We start from the raw sequence: 12,666 nt of genomic DNA on the forward strand, positions 1-12,666 counted from the left end.
GCGGTAGAATCACGTGAACACCGGGAACCGCCATTTAACTCACATCACCCGAATCCCCTCCGAGGTAACCGAATCCCCTCCGAGATACCCGAATCCCCTCCGAGGTAACCGAGTCCCCTCCGAGGTACCCAAATTCCGAGGCAGTCGGAGCGAGGATGGGTGCAGTAGGCGATCAGAGCACGACTATAGTTTCACGATGATTCAGTCGGATATTTTTCCTCAAGTCTCCAATCACGATGTATCATAGCTGCAGCGATTTCTCCTCTCGACAAGTTGTCAACGTGTATTTTTGCTATCGGTGATATATCAAATGTTATATTTCCTGTAAACGTCACGTCTTGTTTTACGGTAAATCTAAGCGCGCATTCTGATCACTTCCTTCCATTATATCAAAACGTAGAAAATAATTCTTATACATTTCGCTGTGAGTATCGATGATGCTGATAGAACCGATCACTGCTTCATTCTTAAAACGAGTATTTCAGTAATGAAGCTAGTGTATATTATATGTACAGTCACGTTTTGTTGCTAATCGTATGCAGAAAATAAAGCCTTATTTAAAGTGCGTTGTCTAGTAATTAACATCGCAAAATAGAATGTGCAAATATAATGTTTCTAACGTTACATTATTAAGAGGCGGAATTTTTCAATTTACAGAAATAATCGTGATAAAGAAAACCATTTATCATACACTAAAAAGAATGGACAGATTTTGAATTGTTTTCCTCATGTTTTTGACGCGATGATTCAGGGCACATAAGTCGGGTTTTTGAAAGTTTGAACCTCAGTTCGAGTTTCAGTTTCGCTTGATGTCACTGGTTGTTCGATGGATTTGATTTCGGTCCGTTCGATTTTTTCGCAAACCGTTTCAATCACCGCCGCCGTTTCTTCGTCTTTTTGATTCTTCTTGAAACATGGAATCAGTGTTTTTTCGACAGTCGCGTACGTGCAGTAGAAACAAACTATAGCTAATGGAATCGATATCGAAGTTCCGATGATAATCTTCAGTTTGAAATTGGACGGATATTCGTAATATTTACCGCGAGCTCGATACGTATTCTGGGCTATTACTTTCTTTATAGGTGGCGCTGTGGTGGAACCTGTGGTCATATTAACTGGCGATTCGGTAGAAGTGTTTCTCATTGTTAGAATTCGTCGGCTTCGTCGTTTGAATATAGGTGGCGCCTTCTGACCCCATGTATACATTCCTTGTTTGGTCGTCCCATTTTCACGTATGATAAGATGGTTGCGAAATTCTTTACTGACAGTCGCCCCAGCTTCGGTCGCGCGCACCAAATGTACCCCTAAATAAACAAAGGAGAAAACTCAAATTACGCAAACCTCGCATTCAAATCTTTAATCAAATAATTTAGAATTACAATTAACCACAAATTATCTTTTTAAATTGAAACAGTACTAAATTTGTAAGTGTCACGATATTCAGTGATAGACGAATTTGATATATGAATTTCTGGAGAAATAGAGAAATAAAAAGCTAACAATTAACTGTATTTTGATGATGAGGATTCATCAGATTTTATAGAGTATTCTATTTAATTAAATTCGTTCCTGATATTAATGAATACATTCCAAAGTTGTGGTGGTTCATGGATGGATCAATACGCCTCGAATCGAGAACTAGACGATGCTGTAGTGTGTAAAACAGTATCGTAAAAAAAAGTATCGAAATCGGCGAACTTTAAATGTATATGTACGTTATGTTTAAATGCTATCGAATATTGATAATCACTTAAAATGCACTGCAGCGCGTTACATATATATATAGACCCAGGGGAAATAGACTGAATTCTGGAATCAAATCCAACCGTACATGTACAGTACTGTGGAATATATTGCATCCGGTTGCCAAAATTAAGTTAAATTTTTGTAAACTGGTTTCCATATTCAACCGTTGTATCCAATTGTTTTTGGTATAGACTATGTGTGTAATGAAAATTGTTCACATCAATGAAAACCTTTTTTAAGAAAATATCAATTTTGTTGTTGTAAATTTTTTGGTTAATATTTTTTGTAACGAACAATTTCATACGTGTATATTCTAAACCGATTTGCGACACTCACCTACAAATACAAATATCCATAACGATATTCCAGTAACTGACGAGCTGAACGGTTCATTCATTTCATAATTGATTCAAACTAACATGCGAAACATATATCCTTTATAGAAAACCTCTTCTAAATGTACCGTACTATTTCTTGACATCAAGTACACTTCATTGTAATAATTAGATGGGATCCTCGTCAGTAGTTTAAATGGACGACGCTTCAATCACTGAACTATATGATATATATATATATACGTTACGATCGGTTGCTAGTGATTCCACGCGATACTGCCATAATAATTCATCAAGTTCTATGTTTTGTTGATGCTGCGCCACTTGAATCATTTAGATTACTAAATCATTTATGATCGTTTTAATATCGAACTTAAAAGCGGCGTACTGTCCGCTTTTCATTTAGCTAATTAATTCTATGTAAGCCGTGCGTTGTTTTGGTATCTAGGCATACAATGTATGTTGTTGCTATTGTTTTTTTGTATTTTGTTTAAAAGATGTTTTGATAATGGAAATCAACTTATCAAATACCAAGAAAGTTGGCAAGACTCGTGGTAAAAACACTCGAGAAATAATCGAGATATGTTTGAATCACAGTTTTATTCGTATTTTAGAAATCGTTTTGTATACAAACAAATCTTAATCAATATTGCATGAAAAATAAAACACAAATACATTTCATTTTACCCGAACACAAGATTAATGAGTATAAAATAAGTTAACATTGTCAATTCAATACTCATTTAAATCCTAAAGAAGTCGTTGATTATTTTTTAGCACAATTTGTATTTCCAATTCAATCGACTAAGAGTAAATCATCATTTGGATAACACAATCATCAAGTTTTATATTTATTTCACAGTTGATAAATCTCTATTATCACAATCATTCAATCATTTAATGATTTCTCATCATCCTGAGGTTTATTCTTATCGGTGTCATCATCAATCTGTTGAATCATCACCGATTGATCGAGAAATTGAGATTTCCATTTCGATAAAACTTTGTCTAATCGTTTAATGAAATCGTCCACTTCGTTGATAGTCATTCCTATAGCAGCAGCAGCGGTTAAATACACACAGGGATATCGACTACTATGAGCTCCAAAACCGTCAAATTTAAATCCACTAATCTCTTTAACTTCCCCATGTGCGACAACCCTAGAAAACAAAATACACATATCCTATAATTCATGATGGTTGGTTAGAAACAGTTCTTGTCAACATAAGCGGTTACTGATCACAATCTGGAAAGATCTGAGCTCCACATTATTTGGCTTTAAAGGGATTATAATGCCAGACACTTTTCTTGAATTTTTCACAATTTTTTTAACAATTTTAGCAAACATTCACATATTTGACACCCGTGAAATTATGGCCAAGGAATCTTCATTGATTTGTTCATATGCGAGACTCTCTGACGAGGAGGAAGGTATTTTACCTAGTGCCGGAAACATTGCGTTTGAAGAGCATCGAACCAAACTGAGTCGCAGCAATAGAATCATCAACAGTTCCCACAGGTATCGTTAGACTCATACCTATTCATTAAAACATCAATTAGTTAATACATCATGTCTAAAGTTTTAAAACATCGTTTATACTCGATCAATAATGGACCATATTACATTTATCTACATCCTGGAAACAAAATACGTTTCCAATAAATTCAATTAGAAAATAAATTTATGATGAAATAATTTTTAAGTCAATCTACAGTATTTAAAACGAAATGTCATCTCTTACCTAATGATATAGTATTACTGGGCGTATGAAGGACTCTTTCGCCGTGTTTGGCAGCACATTCTGATAATTGCTGTTTCAGATAGGTAAAAACTTCCTTCCTCTGTTTCAGCAAAGCTTTGTAACCGTTAGCGCCGAGCGATAGTAACGTGATGAATATATCTAGACTAGGTGTCCCTGACGCACGACCTCATTAAATATAAACAACTTAATTAAAACACTTTTTTATCTCTGTTTCTGATGATAAAACCTAAATTAAATTTCCTGTAAAATTTTTATGTATCTGCGGGGTTCTTAGATCAGCAAATCCAAACTTCCCTCAATTTCCTGACCCTTGACGAAAGTTCCCTGATTTTAATTATAAGTCACACTCAGTGAGGACTAGTTCTCACCAAGAGGTTCCTTGTGCCACTCGTCACCAGCAAGAATGACAAGACACCAAAAATTCAAATTCCCTATAATATTCTCTAGTTTTCGAGAAAAATATTCAAAATTCCCTGATTTTCCTGATCTGCAGGAACCCCGATCTTTTCGTTTACCTGGATAAAATTTTCCAATCTCATCGATAAATTTACTATCGAATCCAGCTATCACAGCACCTCCAACCGGCACTAGAAAGTTCTTATCAGTGCTCTGTATAAATGCATCTACACGTCCACATTTATGAGCCTGAAAGATAACAATATATCACAACTCAACTGTAAAATAGCCTCTATGAGTGATCTTAAAAACAGAGTTAAATACTCCTAAAGTTTCTAAATGTCTTGTCGCTTCATACCTGTTGTATAAGATGCATACATTTAGAGGATTGAATACCATAAGCGTTATTGACTAGGTGTGGAATGTCATGTGTACTGCATAATCTGCTAATCTCCTCTAACCTGAAATAAACAATCCATAAAAATAAATATTCAAACAAGATAGCCAGAAATATAGCATCATCGTCGAACAACACTTTCTTACTTATCAGGCCCCCTCGGAGCAAAACAGCTAGTTGTGGAAAGAATACAAACTATATTTTCTGGACCGAGCTCCGTAATTTTTGACTTCAAGTCTTCAACGTGCGTTCTTAATTCATCTCCTTGTAAATCGTTTTCAAGGACGATTGGCACGAAACCTATAGCAAAACATAAGCATCATCAAATCTGTAAATAACAGCAATTCAGCGTTTATGATATTTCTATGAACCTGGTCATTTTAACATCATTTTCATGACTTTCCAGGTCTGGAATTTAACATTTCAGTGAACAGCAAAAGCAAGATAAAATATTTTTCATACCCGCAGAAATTATAGCCTTGAAACATGATTTTTGGTCGATTCGAGGCCAAATGACGTATTTCGCTTTTGGTCGTCTAGGACGCAGAGCTAATAAACATAATACCATTGTCATCCCTGTTGCCATGGGGACTATAAAACCAGCCGTTACTGACTGCACACCTACGTAGAAAATAAAATTCAAAGATTGTGAATTCACAGCAGACACTGAACTAGCGGCATTTAAATACATGCCTGCTAATTTGATAATATCGATAGTTTTAAATACGTGCCTGCTAATTTGATAATATCGATAGTTTGAAATACATGCCTGCTAATTTGATAATATCGATAGTTTGAAATACATGCCTGCTAATTTGATAATATCGAGCACCATTGCATTAGCGAGTTTCATAATTAGACTAGAACCAGCAGCTTTAGGTTGAACAGCTGTTATATCTCCAGAACGACCAATTCCATGACCTAACCTGAAAATATAACACACCGATCGGTTAATAGATCAATCTCATAGTTTCATTTAACAGGTTCCAAGAACAGCTAACTATCATAACTTGCTATTGATATTTCTGATTGGGAAAATATCAAAAAGCACCAAAATCCATTCATAATTTATCAGATACTTAATCTTAAATCCGGCTAGTCTAATTTCTAATATGTTCCTCAAACAATGGTTGTAGGGGACCGTAACAACGTCTGGTATTCAGACTGGAATCAGGCTTATACCAAGCTCAAACTCTCACTTTCAGTTAAAGATGTTAAAACTGTTCAAATACCTGAAATGTCTTCTAGCCACTAATTGTGATACAATGCGAGCCTCACGTTCTCCAGCTCCGCAGTTATTCGGGAAATTATTACTGTCCATTAGAGATAAATCTTGTAACAACATTTCAATAGTTTCATCATCCCATCCTTCATTTGGTAGTTTTCTCTGAAACAAAAATTTTCAAAATCCCAGTGTGTAGATTTGTAAGTACCGGAGTACCACAAAGGTTAAGCTACGGACCCGTGGGGCATTGTCTCGACAAATTATTGACGGAAAACCCGACAATTACATACCTAACTTATATGAGTATTCCAGGACTCACTAATCTTACAACAAAAGTCGTAATTACTGTGATTGAAGAGATCACAGACACAAACTGGAGCACAGGGGCTCGTATTTGAATGAATAATTGAAGTTTGGGGTGAATTGTAGCTTAGATCATCCACAGTAGTACCAGGGTCCAGTTTCACAAAAAAGATTATTGGAGGACCTAAACTACAGTCCACCCCCAAACTTCAATCAAGTTAACAGTGGTTAAGTACGAGCCCTGGCCTGTGGTGGATGGAGAGTAAGTCGAATGATTATGAACTGAAGGACTTACATGTTGCAGAAACACTTTCACGCGATTCTCTCTCGTTTTTAAAGCCTGACTCGCTTGTTCCACGTACGATGAAGGAATTATTTTTTCACACAGAGCAAAGTTGTTATCATTCATTTCAATTTCATCGGTGAAAAACCAAGCAAATCGAAAAATATATTATTCCATATCAGGCGCAACGACCTTGACTTGAAGTGGATATCACTAAAATCCGAATAAGAAATTGGATATTGTGAAAACAAGGAGCTAACCTAACCCTAATTTTCGCTAGGTGACCGTACGGTGCTGCCACCAAGTTTGGGCTGATGAATAGTGCGATTGAGTCGGTGTATCGTTTACTTCCGGGTTCGGAAAAAATCGGAAGCGAAGCCCGAAAAGTCGATTCATCAAGTAACGAAATAAAATATAGACTCAATATTTACCACAGATAGACAACTAACTGAGGATTATCAGTATTAGTGATTAAAGGTAAGATAAGTTTTCATGAACTTGTTCAAATCTAGAGGTTTCATTTCCTCGCTGTACTATTTACCAACAGAAACCGATGTCTGTCCTTCGCACTACACGTTATTGAGTGTCTAGTTTGGAACCCAAATTATCTAAAGCCCGAATCTGAAGTCATAAACGGTGAAATTTTGGCATCTATTTCAGTATTTCAACCTGGGCTTGGTTTTTTCAGTCACAGACTCACCCTCCTGCTGGATTACAACCAATGTCCCATTGAAAGATTTCCCCAGTTCTACAATTTGCCTGAAATCATGAAACCCTGCCCCGTGGGTCGTATTTGGTAGGAAATAACCAATTTGTATTGGTCTCCTTTATTTTCAGGATATACATTGAACATGGCTGATGAGTCGTCTTGTAGCACAGTGGATCAACAAACAGTGATTCAAATGATGGATAAATTAGAAAATAAATTAGAAATAGTTGAAGATGAGGAATCAGAATTAGAATCCGAGGATTCATTGATGGACGATGATTTTCACGATGCTATCGATAATTTAGAAATCAAGTCTTCCGATGATCCGTGGCCTGAGGATAAATCTAATGAAACCATTCCTCAGAATTCAGACAATTTAAAAACTCCTGAAAAGTGTTCCGCTGAGGAATCGAAAAATGTGGATAATTGTGATAAAGACAACTCGAATACGGAATCGAATAAACAATCTTCGATTCCTACTGATACAGACAATCCTAGCGGTGCTGATGGTTGCGATGAGGCGGTGAAAGAAGCTTTACAAGATTCAGAGCAAGATTCTGAAACCGAGGAAGATGAAGATGGATTAAAGGAGCTGAAACTTCTCGAAGAAACATTGTCTGAACAAGAAAAAGAGGTAGGCGTGGCCTAAAGCCGAACTCCCATTTTTAATCCCAATTTGTATTTGCAATTCAATATCTGATTTTTTTTTTCAGGAAAGAAAAGAAAAGGCTCAAGAATTAAAAGCGCATGGAAATGAATTGTTTAAAGACACTCAGATTAACGAGGCTAAAGAAGAATACACGAAAGCCTTGAAACTTTGCCCTCTGTGTTTTAAAAAGGAGAGATCAGTGATGTATTCTAATAGAGCAGCTTGTCATATGAGACTCGTAAGTTTGAACTTTCACATTTTACAGTTTTAGTCATAATGAATACATTGCAAAGGTCCTAAATTTTAAGGAGTCCCTCAGAATATCAGCTTAAATGGTAATAATGTACTGGCAATCTTTTACCCAGAAGCCCAGAGAATTTCTTAGCTTGTGCCAAAGTTACATAATCTCCTGGGAAACATCCCGTAACATTCACACATTATACAGGCTCAACACAGGCCGTTTTTAAATCAACCACTCGATGCGGAGCTCCCGCGTCGTATTTTCCTGGATGCGACCTTGCTTTACATCACCTGTATTTCTACCTATAGGAAAATACCGATACTGCTATCAGCGATTGTTCTAAAGCAATTGAGCTAAATCCTCGTTACACTAAATGCGTCCTGCGTCGAGCGGAACTTTACGACAAAACCGACAAATTAGACGAAGCTCTGAAAGATTTCGAAAAAGTCATCGAATTAGAACCGACTAATCAAACGGTTCGGATCGCTTGCATGGTAAGCATTCGTCATTACGTGAATCAATTTCTGATATTCTACTTTTAATTTCATGAATATTTTTACAGCAACTTCCAGAGAGGATCAAAGAACGAAATGAAAAAATGAAAGAGGAAATGTTAGGTAAGGTTTTGTAACTTTTCTTTGGTAAACTTTCGTCTTCTATTTGATCGTGAGGTCATTTGTAATGTACTTCTCATAATTAAGATTGTTTACATGGAGTTTGAAAGGCAACAGTATGCAACCCAGCCGCTGAATTTTAAATCTTCCAAGTTGAAATACGTTTTAAAACATGTTTGGATTCTTTAATCTCGTTATTGATGAATGAATACCATTTGTTTTAAAGGCAAACTGAAAGATCTCGGCAATATGATATTGAAACCATTCGGTTTATCAACGAACAACTTCAACCTGCAACAAGATCCAAATTCTGGAGGATATTCTGTATCATTCAATAACAACGGAAAATGACGCAATTCAAACTCATTCATTTCATGTGTTGGTGCATAAATATTTGACTAGTGGCGGAACGGAGGATTTTGTTTTTCTATCAGTGACTAGAAATAACGCATTTTCGCCAGGAAATCTTGTGCAAAGTGATCATAGGTTCAGCAGATACAATGTATAGGTGTTATTTATTTCATAATAAATTATTTTATCATCGATCAATGATTAAATGTGTTGTTTATAGTTTGATGATGCAGTAATCTTTTCATGAGGTCAAACACACATTGAGCGGTCTTGGTAGCTCAGTGAGATATGGCGTGATGCTGTTGCGTTCACTATCAGTGCTGGTCCGAGTCCTGCTGGCTGCTTACAGTGTGCGGGCAACACTTCAGAGGCTGTGGTCCCGTCATGAGGTTAAATGAATAATCCAATAGGTTTAGTCTTGGGAAACCACGATCCAAGCAACATAAAAGCCACACAAAATGTATAGAATATAGGACCATCAAGTAAATATTTGGGCATCCGAGAGACAAAGTACCAGCAAAACCAGTTCACGGACTCTGAATAGCAGACACATCTGAAACGGGAATTCTAACCACTAGACCATAGATCTGTGGTAATCACTCGTGTGTGTAAGTTTGTCTCGTATGTGATTTTGTATGTGTTCAGTTTGCTTAAAATCGATTTTCAGAATGCATCTTAAACAGTTTGTCAAACAGATTAAGTTAAACAGATAACTGGGGTAAACTGAGGACACATCAGTGTGGATAATAATTGAATTTGCGTGCATTCGAACCAAATGGAATTTTTTGTGGCGTTGATCAGGTTCGAATCCCATCAGATAATTATTTCTTAAACTTGGCGGTAATATTGGTACTTTTCATTGGTCAGGATCAGTGACGTCACACTGTCAGTATAAAAACTCAGGTCAGCTGATCCCTCTTTCCAGTTCGGCCATTTCTCAGGTAAGCAAACGTCATCCATTTTATTTAATTCTTTCGACCAAATTTATTTATCAATCTTACTTGTAAATTTTATACATATAGACCTTAGGTTTCGCATACGGCTTTATGTAAGACAATTTCAAGAGTTCCGAAAGTTCGGATTATATTATATAGGTGTTTAATTATGACATTTCCATTTTGACGTTCCTTTTGCCATAAATTGTCCAAATGGTGTTTTTAACATTTAGAAACAAGTTGCAACATTTGATTTGCAATTTCGCTCTCGTAATAATGAAGACGTTATTGTGATTTTATTGAGGAAATTTATTAATTTTATTTATGAAATTTTCGGAAGCAGTTTTACTGCTGTTCAGATCTACGCGCTAAAGCGGCTAGTTGACATGCCTAGGTGTAATACACAGACAGCTCAGTCTATTCAACCATGACTCAAATCCATAGAAACCTTTCATTCGAATCGTCGTTCAACTTAATTCTTGTGGCTTCTATATTTAATATCTAGAAAATAATAATGCCCAATAATTTAATTATTATTATTTGATATAAACTCGAGCTAGCTATTTCTTAGAATCAATAATTTTCGAATTTCTTGATTTTAATAACATTTGTTTTACATTGCAGTAACAGCAGCAGTTAATATAACCAGCGGCAGCAGCAAGACAACATCACCGATTGAACATTCCAACTACCAAACTACGAATACCACAACTACAACTATATATATATATTACAACTCAACAGGACACCATGTCAACAAACATTTTCTTGGGAGTTCTAAAATTAGTACGCGCCGAGGTCCTGACCCTGGACGCTAAATCCCTCGGCGCGTTTTTTGATTTGAGTAAGTACAAACTCTTCTTCATCAAATTCTCGGTTATTTTTGACAAGCATCTCAAATTATTTGATTTCCAACATCTAAAATATTTGATCTCTAATTCAAAGTTATTTCATCTCAAATCTCCGCATTGTTGGATTTCCTAAATTTCAAAACTCTATTTCGGGAACATCAATTTATGTCTCACACTGATTTAATTTATTTTGAAAATATAATTTTATGTTTCTAGTCTCTTATTCTATTTCAAATTTCAAATGTTCGAGTATAAATTTTTCATTTTGACGAATGATGAAATTTTGTCACCACTCTTAAACTCGATTGAATTTGTTAACATATCTAATGGTGAATAAATTTTGAATTGAATTGTGAGTAGAGGCTCTGGTGGATGTGAATAAACTTGAGGGAGTAACTTCATTTCCTCATTTCCTGGTTTCTGGTTTCGGTTTCAAATATCATCGAAATTGTGATATATTCATCATGTTATTCATGTGAATGCTGTGTCCAGTCAATAGAGATAAGTTACGACATAATTAGTTAAAACTGTCTAGGCCTTCAGACCAATGCACTTCATAGAAAATCCGGATTTATGTTTGATCGGTTCAGTCCATTTAGTCAGTAAGCAAACTGGAGTTTAATCCATATTTTAATCAGTAACTAGCCCATAGTTTAGCCAATAACTGGACTGCAGTTTAGCTGATAGTTTAGTCAAAAACTGGACAGCTGTTTAATCCGTATCCAGATACCTGTCACATAATGGGACCAACTTTTTAGATACCGCTGAAAAGTAGCACTAGTACTTTACGGTACTTTCTTTTTTCTCTTTGACTCCAGGATCCGAAAACATGTGATTTTCTTTTTATTAATCATTCATCAATCGTCAGGAAATTCAGGATCACTATTTTTGATTTATTTTTCATTCTTCGTATCTGTAGGTAGTTGCTCACAACAGTTTGAGATCCCGAGATTATGGCGGGAAGGAGGTATATCTCACGACTGCTATCATGAGCTTATCTGTGAACTAGTCTCAAGCCACACCCACTCAATGTTTATACTAGATCTAAACTAGGATATTATGTTTGATGAGAATAGCTCGGCTCATAGTCGGAACCTTCATCGTCTAATTTGGTGGCGAATCCTAGATATTGCGGCCTTGCGGTGAATACAGTTTATACACGATTTATTTCTAACGGATTCATTATTACGGTCAATGGTTAGCGCCTCGTACTGAGTCACTCTAGTTGTGACCTTCCGCAGGACGTGGTTCTTACTTTAGCTGAGCAGATCATCCCGTCTGTGCCTACATTTGTTGCCATAATAACGCCCAGCTGCCATAGAATTCTTCAATGATGTATCTGTGAGCTTTTACTAACACCCAAGATTCCTTGGCGGACGGGTAGTTTGCTAGTAAAATATAAGAGTGCTGCCACTTGACCTATTTATCTAACTTCATATGTCTATGGCGATGAGTAAACACAGCACTATCGCACATTGGTGTGGCAACTCTTGTGCTTAGTGTTTTTCAGCCTCTTACATCCTCAATTAAGGCAAACTAATTGACTAATCAGTGAATTAAATTATCTCGGGTTATTGGGCGAGCTTTTAGAATTACAGAGGCAAATTGGGATTCTAAATTGCTGATGGTCTTTAGTAAAATGAAATGCTTTTGCTCCAGGTCTGATTTTTCCAATTTTGAGGCCTGCATTAACTGACACTTATTCATCGATGAATCGTCTACAACATCATTGTTCAGTTTCAATCATCCTTATGTGCGGTCGTTTGATTGAAGTTTCGGATTGACTATTTCGTCATTTTCATTGTTCTTGTACGGAAGTAGATTGATTTCTGTCCTCAACAGTTGCAGACTGAAGTTCTCAGTAATTT

The 12,666-nt window shown here is 36.3% G+C and overlaps 3 protein-coding genes across 3 annotated transcripts; 1 reads left to right on the forward strand and 2 right to left on the reverse strand.

The window, feature by feature from the left end:
* Window positions 1-747: 747 nt before the first annotated feature.
* LOC141900854 (uncharacterized) lies at window positions 748-2,283 on the reverse strand. The gene is made up of 2 exons (XM_074787902.1): window positions 2,083-2,283; window positions 748-1,304 (listed from the first exon to the last, which is right to left on the reverse strand). The coding sequence occupies exons 1-2, from the start codon at window positions 2,141-2,143 to the stop codon at window positions 748-750; spliced, it is 618 nt and encodes a 205-aa protein (XP_074644003.1). The 5' UTR covers window positions 2,144-2,283.
* Window positions 2,284-2,741: 458 nt separating this feature from the next.
* On the reverse strand, window positions 2,742-6,624 carry LOC141899605 (O-phosphoseryl-tRNA(Sec) selenium transferase-like). Its single transcript, XM_074786013.1, has 10 exons — window positions 6,461-6,624; window positions 5,870-6,024; window positions 5,445-5,563; window positions 5,100-5,258; window positions 4,784-4,937; window positions 4,599-4,701; window positions 4,360-4,489; window positions 3,824-4,009; window positions 3,522-3,618; window positions 2,742-3,241 (listed from the first exon to the last, which is right to left on the reverse strand). Exons 1-10 carry the CDS (start codon window positions 6,572-6,574, stop codon window positions 2,971-2,973), a joined length of 1,488 nt encoding a protein of 495 aa, XP_074642114.1. The 5' UTR covers window positions 6,575-6,624; the 3' UTR covers window positions 2,742-2,970.
* Window positions 6,625-6,787: 163 nt separating this feature from the next.
* On the forward strand, window positions 6,788-9,199 carry LOC141899805 (tetratricopeptide repeat protein 1-like). The gene is made up of 6 exons (XM_074786341.1): window positions 6,788-6,925; window positions 7,286-7,791; window positions 7,871-8,044; window positions 8,356-8,541; window positions 8,610-8,664; window positions 8,888-9,199. The coding sequence occupies exons 2-6, from the start codon at window positions 7,300-7,302 to the stop codon at window positions 9,010-9,012; spliced, it is 1,032 nt and encodes a 343-aa protein (XP_074642442.1). The 5' UTR covers window positions 6,788-6,925; window positions 7,286-7,299; the 3' UTR covers window positions 9,013-9,199.
* The last annotated feature ends 3,467 nt before the right edge of the window (window positions 9,200-12,666 follow it).

This window comes from Tubulanus polymorphus, chromosome 2, assembly GCF_964204645.1.
Source record: "Tubulanus polymorphus chromosome 2, tnTubPoly1.2, whole genome shotgun sequence".
Taxonomy (NCBI): Eukaryota; Metazoa; Nemertea; class Palaeonemertea; order Tubulaniformes; family Tubulanidae; genus Tubulanus; species Tubulanus polymorphus.